Raw genomic sequence first — 23,614 nt, 5'->3', positions numbered from 1 at the left:
AATTTAGACTGTTTTGTAATGAATTACATTTACATCACTGCACCCACTAATGTTGGTGTTCGTGTGTTTTGTCATTTTGGTGATTTTGGTGACCTCTAGAGGTTTTATATAAACACAGCATAGCTTTTCTAAAATTCTGTTGATAGAAAGATACAATAAAATAAAACCTACATACACAGACATTCATCTTGATATTATCTATATAATAAAATAACGAAGAAGTGGATTCCCATCCGTACTGTAAACTGGGAAAGGATCTCAGATATTGTCAATGACCCTAAAGGTGGTGGATCAGTGAATAAAGTGAAGGACACAGTGAAAATGCTGAATTTCCATTTACACTGATTTGTAAAGTTGAATTTTGACTCTGACGTACGTTTTCCTTTTTTTTTCGATGTCGAACACAAGCTGCTGTTATGGCAATTATCACCAAAACCTTAATGACAGTGACAATGACAGTGACAGTGACAATGGCGATAAAGATAGCGCTCAGTGGTTCAGGGGCTGTAATGGAAACAGAAAAACTGATATTAGTTATTTTCAGAATTTATTCACTTTAACACATAAAAACATTTCTTACAAAATAAATTGCATGCTCTAAATTCAACTGACAACTCTGCATTATTACCATAAAAATATTATTTAAATATAATATGTATAATACTTTTCTTACCAAAGTTAAAAAGGGTTACAAATGAATTAAACAATAATTAAAACAGAGATAAAGTAGATTTTTCTTTTAAATAGAGTAAAGTTGAGAATTTGTTGTAGAAAGTCTAATGTCAACTGGTCATTCAGGTGTTTGGGGGCCTGTCCGGTAAAAGCACGACAACCTAAACCACCAATCAGGCTCTGAAAACTACCAGGAAACAAATATCAGCTGAACCAAGATGCCACCCAGCATGATACATAGAAACCTGGTTGTGTGAAGTCAATAATAAAATCTTAAAACAATGCAGAAATGAACAGGGAGCCAGAATGTGAGTCATATGATCATGTTGTCTTGAGCCAGTTATAATCCAAGCAGCAGCATTTTGAACCAACTGAAGGAGAAAGTCTTTATCTAGTCTTTAAAAGTTGGGAAAGATTTAATATTTCAAAATGAACTTAAGTTGGAACACAACCTTCTATAAAACAAAGTTATCAGCTGCTTGTGTTGTCGGTCACTTACCAGGATTTGAGAAACAAAAGTCCCTAATCATTGTTGTGTGCTCGTCCGAGCTGACCTGGTTGCTATGGTTACAGATAACTGAGAAGCCTTTGGACAGGTGGACACGGAGGGAGGTGCCTGAGGTCGTGACCTTGGACCTCTCTCCTCCCTCCTCCTGGCTGCAGGTGTTGTTGTCACATCTAAAAGTACTGATGATGTGATGGGAGTCCTGTGTGCTGCAGGTCACTGTGAGGTTACAGGAGTCGGAGCTCGAGGAGAGTAAGTCCACTGTCCCATTAACTGGAGACACTGGATCTGAGGGGGAGGGACACAGGCATTAATGGGTTTAGAAGTTGGGCAGCTACTGTGTGTCGATATTTAAAATCTGAAGAAACCTACCTTGAACTGTGACGCTGTATTTACCCACATAATTGATCTCATTCCCGAAAACGGCTGCAGTGTAACGTCCACTGTCGGCTTGTTGCACATTCTTCAAAAGCAAAGAGTGATTTTGGAGAAAGATCTCGACCCTTCCATGATAGGGGCCAATTGTGTTTGTGTCGTTATCATCAAATAATCTTATTATGTTTGAATCATTAAATCTCCATTTAAATTCACTCCGTTCAACTAATTTAACAGGAGCCGTGACGTTGAGAAGCAGATCCTTCCCCTTCTGCACAAATACAGGAGTCACAGTGTCGGAGCCTGTAGAAACAACACAGCATCACTTTATTAGAAAGAAAAGACTTTGATTTAAACTGTAGTTTTTTGTCCATTTTTACTTCTACTCATTAAACAGAGACTCATGAGACAAAACTACCTCGGCCCAGCAGGTTGTGTTTGCCCCTGTCTGTTGGTTGGTTGATTTAATGATCAGCAGGTTTACTTGGAAACTGGATTTCCACAAGACTTGGTGGAAGGATGGGACATGGGCCGAGAAAGTTACATTTCAGGAAGATTCAGGATTTATTTTGTGTTTTTTATATTTTCCATGATTTCCCAGAGAATGAAATCAGGCATATTGAAGGGGACTGAGACTTCTGATTACTTTAGTGCAGCTTGACTGAATTTAAGAGCTTCTGGACCTAGGTGGTAAATTGACATTCTAGTGTCTACAAATCTATTTTATTTGCATTGTTTTTATCTTTGAACTTATTTCTATGTTTTCATACAGATTTCCTATTTTATTTCTTTTATTCTACTCTTTTCATTTTTTTATTTGGCTTGTAAATTGTTAATAAAAGTGCCCTGCCTTGCCCGTCAGCAGGATTGTTTAAAAGCCACTAAACTGATTTTCTTTGAATTTTGACGTGGATTCGGTGGAAGCGAGAATTTTCTTTCACGTTCTTTAACATGGTGAGATACGGCGTCACTGTTGGCAGAGATATGCTCTCTCTCCAAGGGTCCTTCTTACTATACATATTTCTTTCTCAGGAAATCAAATGATAATAACATGATTCCACTTTTCCTCTCTGCAGTGTTTTAAACAACAGTTTTCAAAGGAACAGGTGGATGTGATAAGATCTTAAACGTGTATATTCAACTCTTACTCCTCAAGAAAAGAAATTATAACAAAAAATAGTATTGAAACTCTAATACATGCGTCTTCTGAAATATTTTCATCCTAATATGGGCAGACAGACAGACAGACAGACAGACAGACAGACACTGACATGTAACAGGAAGCATCACTCTACGTTCTCTTCCTGTCACCGAGCCCTGTTTTAATATCTAGCTTTGTCGATAAAAGGTAAAGTTTCCTCATCAATCTGTTCTGTTCTCTGAGTCGCTGCCACAGGACATTACATTAATATTCAGTTTTGTTGGTTTTACAAGCTTTTAAAAAAGTTTCTCCACGTCTGTTATAACTCATTATATATTGTAAATCAAATTCAAGGACACAACTTAACTTGAAAAACCACAGATACATGGAAGGAAGTTTTACTGAGTGAATCGGCAATCAACAAGTCATAATTTGAATATAGTTATCATTTTAATATTTATAGAATAATGAAATAAACAATTATTAACAACAACAACACAATTCGAAACAAGGTACATTGCTGAAACAGTCACAAAGTGCAACAAGAACAGAGCAATAAAACTATATTTGAAGAAGAAATGTGATCAAAATGTCGTGTTTACCTCGGGCTTCATATGCGTGAAGCAGAGAAATGACAAAGAGAAGAATGATGGGATGCATTCTGTCAAATGTGCCGTACGAGGAAGTGGATCAGAGTTTAGACCTCAATCAGCCCAGCAGCAGTCAGGGTGTCTGTGGGCGTGGCCTAATAGAGTGTCATCCACATGAACCAAAACATGACAATAGATGAATAACAATGATTGTCTCCTAACAAGAGAACATATCGAGGTCTGTCAGTAAACACTTTGATCTTGTTCAAGTTTTGATAATGTGAGGAACTGACTGCTGGTTTCAGGGGAGATGTTTCAGCACCAGGACAGACTGCTTGGTGGATTGTGTGGAACATCGTGGTTTGTTTTCCATGTGTCGCATCACCTCCAGGAAATGACTAAACCCTTTTGTGTGCAACAGCACAGGTTCGTTGATATCACGAGGCAAGAGACGGCTTTAATTGTAGAACTTTTATTTAACTTAATAAATGAATAATTGAACAAAAAGCAAAATGAAACAACAATCACCAGAAACAAACCTCGGCCGCTTCCTTAAACATGGGGTTAGCACGACGTCGCCTAGCAACCAGCACGCAGGCACAGTGCTGTTTTACTTCGTTCCACTTTACCAAAGGCCACTTATATTATGTCAGACTCGTGTCCAACATATATACCTTGCCTTGTTGTGAAAACCCAATGTCGACACACTTCCAGGAGGCAGGTAAATCTTGAAAAGGGTTTATTTTCCAGTTCCAGCACAATTTACAGACAGATCTTATATCGATCCTTTACCGAATTGGCGATGCTGTCTTTTCAACCTGTCACAATGTCACGTTTTCACGGTCAAAAACTTATTTCAATCCACTCCTCAGACTTTGCACTCTCTACGATGTTCACACGCTAAATAACAACAACGCGCATGTGCAATGAACTGCATTACGGCATCCTCAACTGTCGCAAACAACAAGCCGCAAACAGTGCCCAAAACAGAATATAGTAAAATACAGCAGACACACTATACAAAATATATTTTAACTGTATAAAAATAAAACTACAAACCTGGATAATTTAAGAACATTTCAAACCAACATTAATATTTATCTACACACACGCAGGCTGCATGGTGGCTGTTACAGATAGATAGAAAAAGATGAACTGTGATAAAATGGGTTTTTTTGGCTGTTAAACATTCCTCGTCATCATATTAGTATTTTTTACGTATGTTTTGTAAATTTCACGATGTTGATTTAACTAAAACATTTATAATTCCCAATATTTTTTTTAAAACACTTGGGTGAAGTAAGAACTTTATTGTACGTGCACCAACACTGGACACTCATCAGAAATAATGTAGCAGCCAAAATCATTTTAGGTTTTTATTGAGTTTTTCATGGAAATTTGGTCAAATTAATACAATGTAAAATAAAGTAATATTAAAATCTTTTTTTATAAAATTAAAAAATCTAATTACACAAGACTCGATTGAGATTAACTTAAAGGAACAATTCAAAGAACCATTACAAACATTTTCATTTAAAAAATATCTTTATTCAGTAATTTCCCACATTGAAAATCTGCTTAAGCTGCAACACATAAATGAGTTGAACCAGGTCTTTAGAAAGAATAAGTACACATCTGTACGAGAAATATTATATTTACAATTCATATTAACATTCATCAGGTATCTTTTTCAATAAGATATGAAATATATTACAATAACAGTTTTAAAGTGGGCGGAGCTGTTCCAGATGCTCCTGGTTCTGGTTCTGGATGAAAAAAAATCCCAAAACTTCCCAGGGAAAATATAACATGACGCACAGCAACAATAATACTGGAAATTGTCCAAAAGGCAGAATGTGGAAGACAATTTCAGATTTTCTTCAGGCCAGGGCCGACTTGTCCACCTGAGCATACAGGCTCTCAGGCTGAGTCGTGTCTCCGGCCTCAGTGGATTTCATGGACCTGCTTCGATCAAGCTGTAGATGGAGGACGGAGAAGGAGCTGCAGCATCATCGGTTGGATTCTGATCCAGAAGTGGTGTTCACGCTTTTGACCTGGAGAGATAAAGTCAAATAGAAGTTAGTACACAGTTCAACGTATTGTGGCAACAAGTAAAGTAATCTCACTTAGACAGATGTTAGAAAAGATCACGTAACTTTACCTGAACATCTTCGTACACTGTATTTTCCGTGTCCACACTTTCATCTGCAAGAAGGTCACAAAGAATGTTCATTGGCTTTAAATCACAAATTAATTTAGACTGTTTTCTACTGAATCACATTTACATCACTGCACCCACTGATTTTGGTTTTCGTGTGTTTTGTCATTTTTGTGATTTTGGTGAACCCTAGTGGTTTTATATAAACACAGCATTGCTTTTCTAAAATTCTGTTGATAGACAGATACAATCAAATAAAACCTACACACACAGACATTCATCATGATATTATCTATATAATAAAATAATGAAGAAGTGGATTCCCATCCGTACTGTAAACTGGGAAAGGATCTCAGATATTGTCAATGACCCTAAAGGTGGTGGATCAGTGAATAAAGTGAAGGACACAGTGAAAATGCTGAATTCCCATTTACAATATTTGCAGAGTTGAATTTTTACTCTAACGTACGTTTTCCTTTTATTCGATATCCAACAAAAGCTGCTGTTATGGCAATTATCACCAAAACCTTAATGACAGTGACAGAGACAAAGGCGATGAAAGCGCCCGGTGGTTCAGGGGCTGTAATGGAAAAAAGAAAAACAGATTTTAGTTATTTTCAGAACTTATTCACTTTGACACGTAAAAATATTTCTTAAAAAATAAATTACATGCTCTAAATTCAACTGACAACTCTGCATTATTACCATGAAAATATAATTTATAATTTACATATAATATGTACAGTACTTTTCTTACCAAAGTTAAAAGTGTTACAAAGGAATTTAAAAATAATTAAAACAAAGATAAAAGTAGTTTTTTCTTTTAAATAAAGTAATTTGAGAAGTTGTCGTAGATATAATCCAAGCAGCAGCATTTTGAACCAATTGAAGGAGAAAGTCTTTATCTAGTCTTTAAATGTCGGGAAAGATTTAATATTTCAAAATGAACTTAAGTTGGAACACAACCTTCTATAAAACAAAGTTATCAGCTGCTTGTGTTGTCGGTCACTTACCAGGATTTAAGAAACAAAAGTCCCTAATCATTGTTGTGTGCTCGTCCGAGCTGACCTGGTTGCTATGGTTACAGATAACTGAGAAGCCTTTCGACAGGTAGACACGGAGGGAGGTGCCGGAGGTCGTGACCTTGGACCTCTCTCCTCCCTCCTCCTGGCTGCAGGTGTTGTTGTCACATCTAAAAGTGCTGTTGATGCGATGGGAGTCCTGTGTGCTGCAGGTCACTGTGAAGTTACAGGAGTCGGAGCTATTGGAGAGTAAGTCCACTGTCCCATTAACCGGAGACACTGGATCTGAGGGGGAGGGACACAGGCATTAATGGGTTGAGAAGTTGGGCAGCTACTGTGTGTCGATATTTAAAATCTGAAGAAACCTACCTTGAACTGTGACGCTGTATTTACCCACATAAGTGTTTTTGATCCCGAAAACACCTGCAGTGTAACGTCCACTGTCGTCTTGTTGCACATTCTTCAAAAGCAAAGAGTGATTTTGAAGAAAAATCTCGATTCTTCCATGATAGGGGCCAATTGTGTTTGTTTCGTTATCATCAAATAATCTAAATATGTTTGAATCATTAAATCTCCATCTAAAATCACTCCGTTTAACTATTTTAACAGGAGCCGTGACGTTGAGAAGCAGATCCTTCCCCTTCTGCACAAATACAGGAGTCACAGTGTCGGAGCCTGTAGAAACAACACAGCATCACTTTATTAGAAAGAAAAGACTTTGATTTAAACTGTAGTTTTTGTCCATTTTTACTTCTACTCATTAAACAGAGACTCATGATACAAAACTACCTCGGCCCAGCAGGTTGTGTTTGCCCCTGTCTGTTGGTTGGTTGGTTTAATGATCAGCAGGTTTACTTAGAAACTGGATTTCCACAAGACTTGGTGGAAGGATGGGACATGGGCCAAGAAAGTTACATTTCAGGAAGATTCAGGATTTATTTTGTGAGACGGGGCTGTTTTTTATATTTTCCATGATTTCCCAGAGAATGAAATCAGGCATATTGAGGGGGACTGAGACTTCTGATTACTTTAGTGCAGCTTGACTGAATTTAAGAACTTCTGGACCTCGGAGGTAAATTGACATTCTAGTGTCTACAAATCTATTTCATTTGTATTGTTTTTCTCTTTGAACTTATTTCTGAAAGAGGAAGAGACTCTGCAACGGTAGATGTTCTTCAACAACTCATTTCCCACACGGAAAATGTCCAGTGGATGTACAGAAATAGAGACACAGACAGACAGACAGACAGACACTGACCTGTAACAGGAAGCATCACTCTCGTTTCCCTTTCTGTCACTGAGCCCTGTTTTAATATCTAGCTTTGTCGATAAAAGGTAAAGTTTCCTCATCAATCTGTTCTGTTCTCTGAGTCGCTGCCACAGGACATTACATTAATATTCAGTTTTGTTGGTTTTACAAGCTTTTAAAAAAGTTTCTCCACGTCTGTTATCACTCATTATATATTTTATAACGAAATTCAAGCGTAGAACTCAACTTGAAACACCACAGATATATGGAAGGAAGTTTTACTGAGTGAATCGTCAATCAACAAGTAATAATTTGAATATAGTTATCATTTTAATATTTATAGAATATTTAAATAAACAATTATTAACAACAACAACACAATTCTAAACAAGGTACATTGCTGAAACAGTCACATAGTGCAACAAGAACAGAGCAATAAAACTATATTTGAAGAAGAAATGTGATAAAAATGTAGTGTTTACCTCGGGCTTCATATGTGTGAAGCAGAGAAATGACAAAGAGAAGAATGATGGGATGCATTCTGTCAAATGTGCCGTACGAGGAAGTGGATCAGAGTTTAGACCTCAATCAGCCCAGCAGCAGTCAGGGTGCTCGTCTCTCATCCACACGTCTCAGTGTTTTCAAACTGACTCACGGAAATACCTCAGGTTTATGAATATGTTTAGTCAAATCTGCAGTGAGGAGGTGTAAACTCTGTGGGCGTGGCCTAATAGAGTGTCATCCACATGAACCAAAACATGACAATAGATGAATAACAATGATTGTCTCCTAACAAGAGAACATATCGAGGTCTGTCAGTAAACACTTTGATCTTGTTCAAGTTTTGATAATGTGAGGAACTGACTGCTGGTTTCAGGGGAGATGTTTCAGCACCAGGACAGACTGCTTGGTGGATTGTGTGGAACATCTTGGTTTGTTTTCCATGTGTCGCGTGAGGGAAGCGGGGAAATGAGGTATTGCAACAGCGCCACCTGGCGACTTTCACCTCCAGGAAAGGTGCAACAGCAACAGCACAGGTTCGTTGATGTCACGAGGCAAGAGACGGCTTTACTTGTAGAAAAGACACAACTTTTATTGAACTTAATAAATGAATAATTCAACAAAAAGCTAAATGAAACAACAATCACCAGAAACAAACCATCACATGAAGTTAAACACTGAGACAAGAGAAGAGCACCGGGCTGGGACTGACCACGGAGACAAAAACCAAATGAAAAAGGGAAGGATGAATAAACTAACCACCCGTGACACTGCAAACCAACAGAACGGGTCGTGAAGAAAACGCAACCACCAGGGATTGGGTCGCCGCCTCAGCCCCACAGCACCTGTCCAACAATAAAAAGATCATTAAACCATGTCACAAGTGTTAAATGCTGATGAAAACAAACATAAAATAAATAATAAACCAAATCCAAACCAATGTAAAGAACAATTTGAAAGTCCTCTGAGGTGGTCACTCTGAGCTTCTAATCAAATGAGCAGCGGGAGAGAGAGAGAGAGCCTAGTGCTTGTTTTTATTTCTGAAGGTCGCTAAATGCTAAATTATCTAGCTGGTACTATACAACTGCTGTTAGCTGGCAGCAGGTGTGCTGTTTGGGTAACCTAACTAACTGTGCTGCTAACTAACCAGCAGGTAAGCTGTCACTTAACCAGCTCACCGTCAACTCATGTAATGCACTGTGTCTACATTAGCCGCTTGTATAGTTTGCTGTATGTGCTTGTATCCTTAGCCGCACATGTTGGTATTGTTAGCTGCTAGCGTTAGCCGCATGCGCTAGTATAATGAGCTGCACGTCCTGGCTTGGTAAGAAAGAAATGCCTAATTTTGAATAACTTATTTGTAAACAATTGCTCTAGATATACAGGTTCAGTTGCCCAAGCTTTCAAATATTGCAAGTTCTCTAGTGGATGGTCTTATGTATGGGAGGGGTTGCAAGGAGTCAAAGTGTTTCTTCTGTAGATTGACCAAGACTTCACCATGATGTTTGGAGAGGAGGCTTCTGGGAGATTTTTGGCAAAATGGCCCACTTTCTTCCAACCAAGGATCTTGGCAGACTGCAAGAACCAGAATTCTAATGAGCATGTTGAAGACCTCTTGTCTGCACAACAAAATTCAAATGAGTTGGGTAAGTGTTTCCTCTTTAAAAGCTTCTGAGACCTTTAAATCAAATCTGTTGCATAATCATGATTTAAGTGTATTTTCATTTGTAAATTATTCTGACAATGTTATATTTTCATGTACTTTGCACCAAGGTTGGGACAGTGACCTGTCAAGCATTCTGCTGTTGGTTTACCTACTTCCCCCAACCTCAAAAGGCCACAAGAAGAATGCTAAGATTAGCTCATATCACGCTGTCAATCATGTTGTGAGATATCTGAGGGTAGGCATTATTATTATTTTTTTTTTTATGCAATTGTTATAACACTGACACCACTTTTATTTGAGTGCTTTCTCATAGTGCTCTATATCTCTACGTTTTTGCAGGTTGGAACCAGTGTTGAGACCTTCCTTGCACGTTTGGAACCAGGACAGCCCTTCCTGCTGTGCGTTGGTGAACAGAAGAACAACATCCAACGGTTCTGTCATCGTTGACCACAAGGCCATCCCTTGCAATGCCCAAACATCCCTGGCTGCCTTCGATGAACTCTTCAAAGCACACTTCATCTTCAGTGTTAACTACTCAACAGCTTCTACACGTTCATCCAAACCACGGTGTTCAACATAAACGTGGGAAGTGCCAAGGAATGTCCCAGAGTCAAAGAGCTCAGAGCAAGGTTCCTGCACACTGACATTTGAAGTGACACACATCGTTGGATTTAAAAATGCTCATTTGTTTTATTTGTAAGGGACACCACAAAAGTTCTGCATTGCTATGTCAGCATTTGAAATGTCACCATGGTTTGTATCCGGGAAAGACATTACGTTTGAAATGTGGTGAGCCGGAATGTTCCTTATCATTTTGCACTTATTCAGGGTTAAAGAAACACCTCATCCGTTTGCACAGGGACACTGGTTCGACAAATACTATGGACAATGTGGACACTCAAAGAGAAAGGGATGAGCCATCAAGTACTCAGGCAGTCTGTACTGACACTCCAGTAACCAGAATGTGTGGTTCTGTTGTAGCGAAGTTACAAGCATCAGGTGTTGCTGAGAGCACTGTCAAAGCAATGGTAGTTTATTCCAAAGCATCACTTTATGATACATTATCCAAGGTGTATTCGAAAAATAGGTCCACTCCTCCACGTATGGTGCATGAGATTTGAGGCCAAACATAATTTTTTCCAAAAGATCAGTTAAGAATTTCAAAAATATCACAAAAACCTTGGAAAGACAACACCAGAGACAAGTAGCTTATCACTGGGAGAATTTCCATTTTCAGAGGTTTGAGTTTGGTCTAGTGCGGAAGGAAATGATTGACAGCTTGGAGGGTGGTGAGACTTTAAGTGCAGTGTTTAATGTAAATGCACACTGTGACATGTCAACTACTAACTGGGTGAAGAACTATGGAACTGAGTATCACATTGGAATGTTTGTTTTGATTAGAACCGATACAGAAATTTCTGTTTTTGGAAAGATCAACAATATCATTATAAATGAAGATCAAGCTTCGTTTTTGACTTGCAAAGTTGACACACTTTATTTTGATGACCACTTTAATGCATACTGTGTTGAGGAGAGAACTGATTCATTTTCTGTAATTTCTTTGGAGGATTTAATCTATTACAGACCCTATGACAAACAGTTTTCTAATGAGATGGAGGAAAAAACATACATATTGCCACATTGCCATATTGTGTGAACTTTGCTTTTGAGGGCTGATGGGAAAAGATGTAAAGCCAATGCTGTGTTATGTGGTGTGCTTACACAAATACAGTTTCATGTTAACTGCAAACTTCTTTGAATTGCTGATTCTTTCTTTCTTTCTTGTATATAGTTGTAACAGCCCCTGGCGTCAGTCGCTACGTTTAAAAGGACAACAAATTACTAATTTAAATAACAGGATACATACTTGAACATAAATTACAAAATAAACCCAACACAAATAAATCAATCTGTCAGTTACAATAGTTATAGTTTTTAAAGGAATAATATCACACAGTAAGTGGGATTGGGGATTATAAATCGACTCCCTACAGTGTTTTTAAAATATGAATCAACTCTATAAAGAGTTAAATATTGAGTTACATTTTACATCCTCAATAGTGTTAATATGACTTTAACTCTAGTGTTAAAAAAAATCATACTTGTGGTGTTAACTTTGGACACTGCACAATAGTGTTGCTTCAATTTAACACTGGCCAGTGTTGACCGGTGTTAAATTTCAACTATAGAGAGAGTTGCTGGAACTCTGTCTGAGTGTTAATTCTTTAACACTTTCAAAAGTGTAGTTTTAACTCCCTACAGGTTGGACCTATATAAACACTTGGAAGTTTTGTATTTGACTCTATAGGAGTTGAATAAACACTGTTGTGCATGAGTAGTGTAAAAGGAAGGTTTTTATACAAACAAGACAGAAAGCCGACAGGAAATGTCTGCTGTTTGGAATCATTCCTGGTTGTTGGCTGTTAAACCTTCCTCGTCATCATATTAGTATTTTTTTAAAGGAAGCATAACACTTGGGTGAAGTAAGAACTTTTTTTTTCATCAAAAATAATGTAGCAGCAAAATCACTTCGGAATTCATCCAAAATGTCAAACGTCAAACACTCATCAGGAATCTTTTTCAATAAGACATGAAATATATTACAATAACAGTTTTAAAGTGGGCGGAGCTGTTCCAGATGCTCCTGGTTCTGGTTCTGGATGAAAAAAAAAAAAAAACTTCCCAGGGAAAATATAACATGACTCACGGCAACAATAATACTGGAAATTGTCCAAAAGGCAGAATGTGGAAGACAATTTCAGATTTTCTTCAGGCCAGGGCCGACTTGTCCACCTGAGCATACAGGCTCTCAGGCTGAGTCGTGTCTCCGGCCTCAGTGGATTTCATGGACCCAAGTTCGATCACGCTGTAGATGGAGGATGGAGAAGGAGCTGCAGCATCATCGGTTGGATTCTGATCCACAAGTGGGTTCACGCTTTTGACCTGGAGAGATAAAGTCAAATAAACTTTTTTTGCTACCGAGGTGGTGGCTCCGAAGTTTCCTTTTTCTAAATCACAGATTATATATCACTATTTTCAGTGGTGTGATCGTACTGCGGCAACAAGTTAAGTAATCTCACTAAGAATCTATATGACTCTTCTAATGCAGTGATGTGATTTGGGCCGGTGGCAGTTTAGTGGGAGACACATTGAGAAGAGTCAGCACACAAGCACAGCTCAGACACAGGCTACAGACCTCAGAGGGATGTTTGGATGAATGCAGCACGGTGCAGCTGGAAATTCGCCTCTGATCCGCAGCAAAGTGTTTTGTTCGAGCACAAGCAAGCAGCACGAGCAGCGAGGCACACGTAGTGCTGCAGGAGCAAGCAACAGGACCAGGATCAGCAAAGGGTCAAAGGTCATGTACAGTAACTACACCACCTGTCGACAGATGAATTACAGCTGTGGCTTTTATTTTATTTATATATCTATTTATTTTTTGTCCATTTCCTTTGCTCAAAACCATAAAATCTTGTTCTTGGAAGACAGATGTTAGAAAAGATGACGTAACTTTACCTGAACAGTTTCGTACACTGTATTTTTCATTTCCTTCGTTTCATCTGCAAGAAGGTGACAAAGAATGTTCATTGGCTTTAAATCACAAATTAATTTAGACTGTTTTCTACTGAATTACATTTACATCACTGCAGCCACTGATTTTGGTGTTTGTGTGTTTGAATTTTTACTCTGACGTACGTTTTCCGTTTTTTCGATGCCGAACAAAAGCTGCTATGGCAAATATCACCAAAACCACAGTGACTGTGACAATGACAGAGACAATGGTGATAATGATATGGCGCCATGGTTTAGGGGCTGTAATGGAAAACAGAACAACTGATATTAGTTATTTTCAGAACATAATCACTTTAACATATACAAATATTTCTTAAAAAACAATTACATGCTCTAAATTCAAGTGAAAACTCTGCATTATTACCATAAAAATATAATTTATAATTTCAATATAATATGTACAGTACTTTTCTTACCAAAGTTAAAAAGTGTTACAAATGAATCAAACAATAATTAAAACAGAGATAAAAGTAGTTTTTTCTTTTAAATAGAGTAAAGTTGAGAATTTGTTGTAGAAAGTCTAATGTCAACTGGTCATTCAGGTGTTTGGGGGCCTGTCCGGCAAAAGCACGACAACCTAAACCACCAATCAGGCTCTGAAAACTACCAGGAAACAAATATCAGCTGAACCAAGATGCCACCCAGCATGACACATAGAAACCTGGTTGTGTAAAGTCAATAATAAAATCTTAAAACAATGCAGAAATGAACAGGGAGCCAGAATGTGAGTCATGTGATCATGTTGTCTTGAGCCAGTTATAATCCAAGCAGCAGCATTTTGAACCAACTGAAGGAGAAAGTCTTTATCTAGTCTTTAAATGTTGGGAAAGATTTAATATTTCAAAATGAACTTAAGTTGGAACACAACCTTCTATAAAACAAAGTTATCAGCTGCTTGTGTTGTCGGTCACTTACCAGGATTTGAGAAACAAAAGTCCCTAATCATTGTTGTGTGCTCGTCCGAGCTGACCTGGTTGCTATGGTTACAGATAACTGAGACGCCTTTGGACAGGTAGACACAGAGGGAGGTGCCGGAGGTCGTGACCTTGGACCTCTCTCCTCCCTCCTCCTGGCTGCAGGTGTTGTTGTCACATCTAAAAGTGCTGTTGATGTGATGGGAGTCCTGTGTGCTGCAGGTCACTGTGAGGTTACAGGAGTGGGAGCTATTGGAGAGTAAGTCCACTGTCCCATTAACTGGAGACACTGGATCTGAGGGGGAGGGACACAGGCATTAATGGGTTTAGAAGTTGGGCAGCTACTGTGTGTCGATATTTAAAATCTGAAGAAACCTACCTTGAACTGTGACGCTGTATTTACCCACATAATTGATCTGATCCCCGAAAACACCTGCAGTGTAACGTCCACTGTCGTCTTGTTGCACATTCTTCAAAAGCAAAGAGTGATTTTGGAGAAAAATCTCGAGCCTTCCATCATAGGTGTCAATTGTTTTTGATCTGTTATCATCACATAATCTAAATATGTTTGAACCATTAAATCTCCATCTAAAATCACTCCGTTTAACTAATTTAACAGGAGCCGTGACGTTGAGAAGCAGATCCTTCCCCTTCTGCACAAATACAGGAGTCACAGTGTCGGAGCCTGTAGAAACAACACAGCATCACTTTATTAGAAAGAAAAGACTTTGATTTAAACTGTAGTTTTGGTCCATTTCTACTTCTACTCATTAAACAAAGACTCATGAGACAAAACTACCTCGGCCCAGCAGGTTGTGTTTGCCCCTGTCTGTTGGTTGGTTGGTTTAATGATCAGCAGGTTTACTTAGAAACTGGATTTCCACAAGACTTGGTGGAAGGATGGGACATGGGCCAAGAAAGTTACATTTCAGGAAGATTCAGGATTTATTTTGTGTTTTTTATATTTTCCATGATTTCCCAGAGAATGAAATCAGGCATATTGAGGGGGACTGAGACTTCTGATTACTTTAGTGCAGCTTGACTGAATTTAAGAACTTCTGGACCTCGGAGGTAAATTGACATTCTAGTGTCTACAAATCTATTTTATTTGGGCCGAGCACCGAACGGTGGGAGGCCCTATTGAAATTGTAAGGATTCTTCTTCTTATTATTCTCTGCCAAATGAATTGGCTTTTTGAGGGCTTTAACATGCTCAAATTCTTACCAAAGTTTGCAGGAAATTCAAAAGTCGGAGAAATTGACGTATTCTGGAGTAATTTGAAATGGGCGTGGCAAAATGGCTCAACAGCGCCACCTATACACAGCCCCTGAGTTCACTTTGACCGATCTTCACGAAAAATTGATACACAGGTGTATCATGTTCAGACGCACAAAAAAGTCTCAAGGAGCATTATGAAAAACGCAACAGGAAGCCCGCCATTTTGCATTTAGTGGCCATTTTGGCCATATTCCACATTTTTACTTTGATGAACTTGTCCCAGGGCTTTCATCAAATCAACTTCATATGGAGATGAATGTCATCTCAACAAGATGGAGATATAAACTACCTCGGTATATATGATTTCATCACACGGTGTGACCGTGGCGTGGCATCAAAGTTTGATTACACACCATCAAAACATGAGGTTCTGTATCTCGGACATATTTGGTCCAATCGAGTCCAAACTAGACATGTAAGACAAGAGTCCCGGCCTGATGACATCTACACAGAAATCATGACTTAAAATCACAGCGCCCCCTGCTGGCTACAGGAAGTGACATGTTTTATACTTTGATGAACTGCTCCTGGCTGCTTTACAATATACAGCTCAAATGAGCTCAGTCAAGTCATTGGACCATGGTCGGAATTGTGACATTTCCTCAAATCGTGTAAACATTGAGGTGCGGCGAAGGATCATCCTTCGCCAAAGGAGACGATGTTGTCATAACTCAACTGTGCATTGTCCTGTCACCACCAAACTTCTGTCACATGATTATAGTCCAAGCCTGAACAGCTCTATGTGTCAATATTTCCTCAAGGTCATAGCGCCACCTACTGATTCACCATGAAACAGGAAGTACTTTGTAAATCCACTCTGCATTATCCAACCGGCCCCCAAATTCTGCCCTATGATCACAATCCTGACCTGAACAGCTCCATATATTAATATTAGTGCAGGGTCATAGCGCCACCTACTAATCAGTGTGAAAATTAAGTTGTTGTAACATTGTCCAATTGACACAATATTGCTCACGCTACATGAGAGCCCCTACTTGAACAGATCTATTAGTCTGTATGTAATAATAGTGATGGCGCCACCTACTGGCAGCAGGAAGTAAGCTTTGTTTTACAACTATCATTCGATTTACATAAAATGTTCACAGTGTGATGTGCAATTGATAGCGTGGACCGTAATGAGCAATTAGCAGGCAAGGATCGACATCGCGTGACGGACGCAGGAAGTGAAGCGTTTATCCTTGCCACAGTGCGAAAAACGCATGCAACGCGGAGACGTGCGCTTGGTCATTGATCGCTCTCTCCACTAACTGCAACAGGCTTCAAAATGCCTGTGCTCGGGCCCGTTAGTGCTACAACGTAGCCCTAGTTTGTATTGTGTTTCTCTTTGAACTTATTTCTACGTTTTCATACAGATTCATCCTTTTTATTTCTTTTACCTCTTTTATTCTCTTTTTATTCTGTTATTTGGCTGGTAAATTGTAAATAAAAGTGCCCTGCCTTGCCCGTCAGCAGGTTTACTCCAAACCTACAAAACTGATTTACTTAAAATTTTGACGTGGATTCGGTGCTGCGAGAATTTTCTTTCACGTTCTTTAACATGGTGAGATATTATGTGTCTTCTGCGTTTAATAAATAATGTTCCTGCTGTGATGTTATTATTAGTTATTGATTGGTAACATATCAGTTCTAGCAACATAGATTTGTCTGATTAATTAAAATGTTATTCAGTAGAGAATGAAAAGAGAGAAGTTTAGTTTCATGACGAGCTCGTACGTGTAGATGTGGTTTGAGTCACAGTATTGACCCTTGACTACTTGTCTTCAGTGGAACCTGATGAATGTGGGGAGTGATGTGAACGTTACACTTATAACCAAATTTAGCACTTTGAATATATAATCAAGCTTCTGTGAAAGGATAACAGTTTTTGGAACTTAAACAAAACGTGTGAAAGAGGAAGAGACTCTGCAACGGTAGATGTTCCTCAACAGCTCTTTTCTCACACGGAAAATGTACAGTGGACGTACAGAAATAGAGAGACAGACAGACAGACAGACAGACAGACAGACACCGACATGTTACAGGAAGCATCACTCTACGTTCTCTTCCTGTCACCGAGCCCTGTTGTAATATCTAGCTTCCTCTAGGTTAAGTTTCCTAATCAATTTGTTCTGTTCTCTGAGTCGCTGCCACAGGACATTACATTAATATTCAGTTTTGTTGGTTTTACAAGCTTTTTAAAAAGTTTCTCCACGTCTGTTATCAATCATTATATATTTTATAATGAATTCAAGCGTAGAACTCAACTTGAAACACCACAGATATATGGAAGGAAGTTTTACTGAGTGAATCGTCAATCAACGAGTCATAATTTGAATATAGTTATCATTTTAATATTCATAGAATAATGAAATAAGCAAATTATTAACAAAAAAATTATAAACAAGCTACATTGCTGAAACAGTCACATAGTTCAACAAGAACAGAGCAATAAAACTATATTTGAAGAAGAAATGTGATAAAAATGTAGTGTTTACCTCGGGCTTCATATGCGTGAAGCAGAGAAATGACAAAGAGAAGAATGATGGGATGCATTCTGTCAAATGTGCCGTACGAGGAAGTGGATCCGAGTTTAGACCTCAATCAGCCCAGCAGCAGTCAGGGTGTCTGTGGGGCGTGGCCTAATAGAGTGTCATCCACACGTCTCAGTGTTTTCAAACTGACTCATGGAAATACCTCAGGTTTATGAATATGTTTAGACAAATCTGCAGTGAGGAGGTGTAAACTCTGTGGGCGTGGCCTAATACTCAGAGTGTCATCCACATGAACCAAAACATGACAATAGATGAATAACAATGATTGTCTCCTAACAAGAGAACATATCGAGGTCTGTCAGTAAACACTTTGATCTTGTTCAAGTTTTGATAATGTGAGGAACTGACTGCTGGTTTCAGGGGAGATGTTTCAGCACCAGGACAGACTGCTTGGTGGATTGTGTGGAACATCTTGGTTTGTTTTCCATGTGTCGCGTGAGGGAAGCGGGGAAATGAGGTATGGCAACAGCGCCACCTGGCAAATTTCACCTCCAGGAAAGGTGCAACAGCAACAGCACAGGTTCGTTGATGTCACGAGGCAAGAGACGGCTTTACTTGTAGAAAAGACACAACTTTTATTTAACTTAATAAATGAATAATTCAACAAAAAGCTAAATGAAACAACAATCACCAGAAACAAACCATCACATGAAGTTAAACACTGAGACAAGAGAAGAGCACCGGGCTGGGACTGACCACGGAGACAAAACACCTGCTGCAACACAGGAGACGAGCGGAAACGGAAGTAGGGAGAGATGTGCACGGCCGCTTCCTGAAACATGGGGGAAGCACGACGTCGCCTAGCAACCAGCGCGCCATGAAAGCAGGCACAGCGCCACGCAGCGGCAGGGAGGGAGCGCGCCTCCGGCTCCACGTGTTAACAGGTTGGAGTGACCACAGTTTCTGCATGAGCCTGTCAGCTGCTCCTGGTCAGCAGCGATAACATGAGGATGTGGAAATGATGGGGGGGGCGGCAGTGGGAGGGGAATTTTTATTTGTTCAGCGTGGGGTTAAGAATAGGATATAGGCATCTTCATATTTCCATACACATAATCCAGATAGATAGATAGATAGATAGATAGAAACTGTTTTAAATTGTTTTTTTGGCTGTTAAACATTCCTCGTCATCATATTAGTATTTTTTCAAAGGAAGCATATTTGTATGTTTTGTAAATGTCACAATGTTGTTTAACTAAAACATTTATAATTCCCAATAAAAAATGTTTAAAACACTTGGGTGAAGTAAGAACTTTATTGTACGTGCACCAACACTGGACACTCATCAAAAATAATGTAGCTGCCAAAATCACTTGAGGTCTTAATTGAGTTTTTCATGGAAATCTGGTCAAATTAACACAACGTACAATAAAAGAATATTAAAATCTCTTTTTATCAAAATATCTAATTACACAAGACTCGATTGAGATTAATTTAAAGAAACAATTTAAAGAACTGTTACAAACTTTTGTCTTTTTAAACATTGAAAAGCTGCTTAAGCTGCAACACATGAATGAGTTGAACCAGGTCTTTAGAAAGAATAAATACACATCTGTACAAGAAATACTAGATTTACAACAGCATTCATCCAAAATGTCAAACACTCATCAGGTATCTTTTTCAATAAGACATGAAATATATTACAATAACAGTTTTAAATTGGGCGGAGCTGTTCCAGATGCTCCTGCTTCTGGTTCAGGATGAAAAAACAAACAAAAAAAAAACAGAAAAAATATAACATGACTCATGGCAACAATAATACTGGAAATTGTACAAAAGGCAGAATGTGGAAGACAATTTCAGATTTTCTTCAGGCCAGGGCCGACTTGTCCACCTGAGCATACAGGCTCTCAGGCTGAGTCGTGTCTCCGGCCTCAGTGGATTTAATGGACCCAAGTTCGATCAAGCTGTAGATGGAGGACGGAGAAGGAGCTGCAGCATCATCGGTTGGATTCTGATCCACATGTGGGTTCACGCTTTTGACCTGGAGAGATAAAGTCAAATAAAACTCTTTTTGCTACCGAGGGGGGGGGGGGGGCTCCGAAGTTTCCTTTTTTTAAATCACAGATTATATATATCACTATTTTCAGTGGTGTGATCGTACTGTGGCAACAAGTTAAGTAATCTCACTAAGAATCTATATGACTCTTCTAATGCAGTGATGTGATTTGGGCCGTTGGCACTTTAGTGGGAGACACATTGAGAAGAGTCAGCACACAAGCACAGCTCAGACACACAGGCTACAGACCTCAGAGGGATGTTTGGATGAATGCAGCACGGTGCAGCTGGAAATTCGTCGCTTGATCCGCAGCAAAGTGTTTTGTTCGAGCACAAGCAAGCAGCACGAGCAGCGAGGCACACGTAGTGCTGCAGGAGCAAGCAACAGGACCAGGATCAGCAAAGGGTCAAAGGTCATGTACAGTAACTACACCACCTGTCGACAGATGAATTACAGCTGTGGCTTTTATTTTATTTATATATCTATTTATTTTTTGCCCATTTCCTTTGCTCAAAACCATAAAATCTCGTTCTTGGAAGACAGATGTTAGAAAAGATGACGTAACTTTACCTGAACAGTTTCGTACACTGTATTTTCCTTGTCCTTCGTTTCATCTGCAAGAAGGTGACAAAGAATGTTCATTGGCTTTAAATCACAAATTAATTTAGACTGTTTTCTACTGAATTACATTTACATCACTGCAGCCACTGATTTTGGTGTTTGTGTGTTTGAGTTTTTACTCTGACGTACGTTTTCCGTTTTTTCGATGCCGAACACAAGCTGCTGCTATGTAAATTATCACCAAAACCACAATGACAGGTACAATGACAAAGACAATGACAATGGCGATAGTGATATAGTTCGGTGGTTCAGGGGCTGTAATGGAAAACAGAACAACTGATATTAGTTATTTTCAGAACTTAATAACTTTAAAACATAAAAATATTTCTTTAAAAACAATTACATGCTCTAAATTCAACTGACAACTCTGCATTATAACCATAAAAATATAATTTAGAATTTAAATATAATATGTACAGTTCTTTTCTTACCAAAGTTAAAAAGGGTTACAAATGAATTAAACAATAATTAAAACAGAGATAAAAGTAGTTTTTTCTTTTAAATAGAGTAAAGTTGAGAATTTGTTGTAGAAAGTCTAATGTCAACTGGTCATTCAGGTGTTTGGGGGCCTGTCCGGCAAAAGCACGACAACCTAAACCACCAATCAGGCTCTGAAAACTACCAGGAAACAAATATCAGCTGAACCAAGATGCCACCCAGCATGATACATAGAAACCTGGTTGTGTGAAGTCAATAATAAAATCTTAAAACAATGCAGAAATGAACAGGGAGCCAGAATGTGAGTCATATGATCATGTTGTCTTGAGCCAGTTATAATCCAAGCAGCAGCATTTTGAACCAATTGAAGGAGAAAGTCTTTATCTAGTCTTTAAATGTTGGGAAAGATTTAATATTTCAAAATGAACTTAAGTTGGAACACAACCTTCTATAAAACAAAGTTATCAGCTGCTTGTGTTGTCGGTCACTTACCAGGATTTGAGAAACAAAAGTCCCTAATCTTTGTTATGTGCTCGTCTGAGCTGACCTGGTTGCTATGGTCACAGATAACTGAGAAGCCTTTGGACAGGTAGACACGGAGGGAGGTGCCTGAGGTCGTGACCTTGGACCTCTCTCCTCCCTCCTCCTGGCTGCAGGTGTTGTTGTCACATCTAAAAGTGCTGTTGATGTGATGGGAGTCCTGTGTGCTGCAGGTCACTGTGAGGTTACAGGAGTCGGAGCTTGAGGAGAGAAAGTCCACTTTCCCATTAATCGGAGACACTGGATCTGAGGGGGAGGGACACAGGCATTAATGGGTTTAGAAGTTGGGCAGCTACTGTGTGTCGATATTTAAAATCTGAAGAAACCTACCTTGAACTGTGACGCTGTATTTACCCACATAATTGATTTCATCCCCGATAACGGCTGCAGTGTAACGTCCACTGTCGGCTTGTTGCACATTCTTCAAAAGCAAAGAGTGATTTTGAAGAAAAATCTCGACCCTTCCATGATAGGGGTCCAATATTTTTGTTTCGTTATCATCAAATAATCTAAATATGCTCGAACCATTAAATTGCCATCTAAAATCACTCCGTTTAACTATTTTAACAGGAGCCGTGACGTTGAGAAGCAGATCCTTCCCCTTCTGCACAAATACAGGAGTCACAGTGTCGGAGCCTGTAGAAACAACACAGCATCACTTTATTAGAAAGAAAAGACTTTGATTTAAACTGTAGTTTTTGTCCATTTTTACTTCTACTCATTAAACAGAGACTCATGAGACAAAACTACCTCGGCCCAGCAGGTTGTGTTTGCCCCTGTCTGTTGGTTGGTTGGTTTAATGATCAGCAGGTTTACTTAGAAACTGGATTTCCACAAGACTTGGTGGAAGGATGGGACATGGGCCAAGAAAGTTACATTTCAGGAAGATTCAGGATTTATTTTGTGAGACGGGGCTGATTTTTATATTTTCCATGATTTCCCAGAGAATGAAATCAGGCATATTGAGGGGGACTGAGACTTCTGATTACTTTAGTGCAGCTTGACTGAATTTAAGAACTTCTGGACCTCGGCGGAGGTAAATTGACATTCTAGTTTCTACAAATCTATTTTATTTGTATTGTTTTTCTCTTTGAACTTATTTCTACGTTTTCATACAGATTTATCCTTTCTATTTCTTTTACCTCTTTTATTCTACTCTTTTTATTCTTTTATTTGGCTTGTAAATTGTAAATAAAAGTGCCCTGCCTTGCCCGTCAGCAGGATTATTTAAGCCACTAAACTGATTTCCTTTAAATTTTGAAGTGGATTCTGTGGATGCGAGAATTTTCTTTCACCTTCTTTAACATGGTGAGATACTATGTGTCTTCTGAAATATATTCATCCTCATATAGGGGCAGAATTATTATTATGAGCTAAATAAAAAGCTTGTAATCGTTGCTTTTCTTTCTCAGACCTAATTGCACACAGTGAGCAAAACTATTGGCGTTTAATAAATAATGTTCCTGCTGTGATGTTATTATTATTTATTGATTTGTAACATATCAGTTCTAGCAACATAGATTTGTCTGATTAATTAAAATGTTATTCAGTAGAGAATGAAAAGAGAGAAGTTTAGTTTCCTGACGAGCTCGTACGTGTACATGTGGTTTGAGTCACAGTATTGACCCTTGACTACTTGTCTTCAGTGGAACCTGATGAATGTGGGGAGTGATGTGAACGTTACACTGATAACCAAATTTAGCACTTTGAATTTATAATCAAGCTTCCGTGAAAAGATGATAAACGAGTCTATCACACAACAGTTTCTGGAACTTAAACAAAACGTGTGAAAGAGGAAGTGACTCTGCAACGGTAGATGTTCC

The 23,614-nt window shown here is 38.8% G+C and overlaps 1 protein-coding gene across 7 annotated transcripts in view; it reads right to left on the bottom strand.

The window, feature by feature from the left end:
• Positions 1-23,614, bottom strand: part of LOC117778444 — a 31,088-nt gene that overhangs the window by 6,692 nt on the left and 782 nt on the right. The window contains exons 1-9 of one of the 7 annotated variants that reach the window (XR_004616783.1): positions 18,140-18,223; positions 14,746-15,051; positions 14,368-14,661; positions 6,833-7,138; positions 6,455-6,748; positions 5,911-6,021; positions 5,445-5,488; positions 5,206-5,337; positions 4,464-5,162 (exon numbers count right to left, since the gene is read on the bottom strand). Coding sequence is in view for 2 of the 7 variants with exons in the window: in XM_034613994.1 (XP_034469885.1) it covers positions 5,293-5,337; positions 5,445-5,488; positions 5,911-6,021; positions 6,455-6,748; positions 6,833-7,138; positions 14,368-14,661; positions 14,746-15,051; positions 18,140-18,197 (1,458 nt within the window). In the remaining 5 variants the exon portion in view is untranslated. Of the gene's footprint in view, positions 1-4,463; positions 5,338-5,444; positions 5,489-5,910; positions 6,022-6,454; positions 6,749-6,832; positions 7,139-12,531; positions 12,823-13,075; positions 13,194-13,395; positions 13,440-13,533; positions 13,693-14,367; positions 14,662-14,745; positions 15,052-18,139; positions 18,224-19,928; positions 20,178-20,762; positions 20,807-20,942; positions 22,038-22,121; positions 22,428-23,614 lie in introns of those variants that run through there. The other 6 variants (XM_034613994.1, XM_034613993.1, XR_004616787.1 and 3 more) reach the window with 6 other exon arrangements.

Source organism: Hippoglossus hippoglossus, chromosome 17, assembly GCF_009819705.1.
Source record: "Hippoglossus hippoglossus isolate fHipHip1 chromosome 17, fHipHip1.pri, whole genome shotgun sequence".
Classification (NCBI taxonomy): Eukaryota; Metazoa; Chordata; class Actinopteri; order Pleuronectiformes; family Pleuronectidae; genus Hippoglossus; species Hippoglossus hippoglossus.
This window is presented reverse-complemented; position numbering and strand designations above follow the sequence as displayed.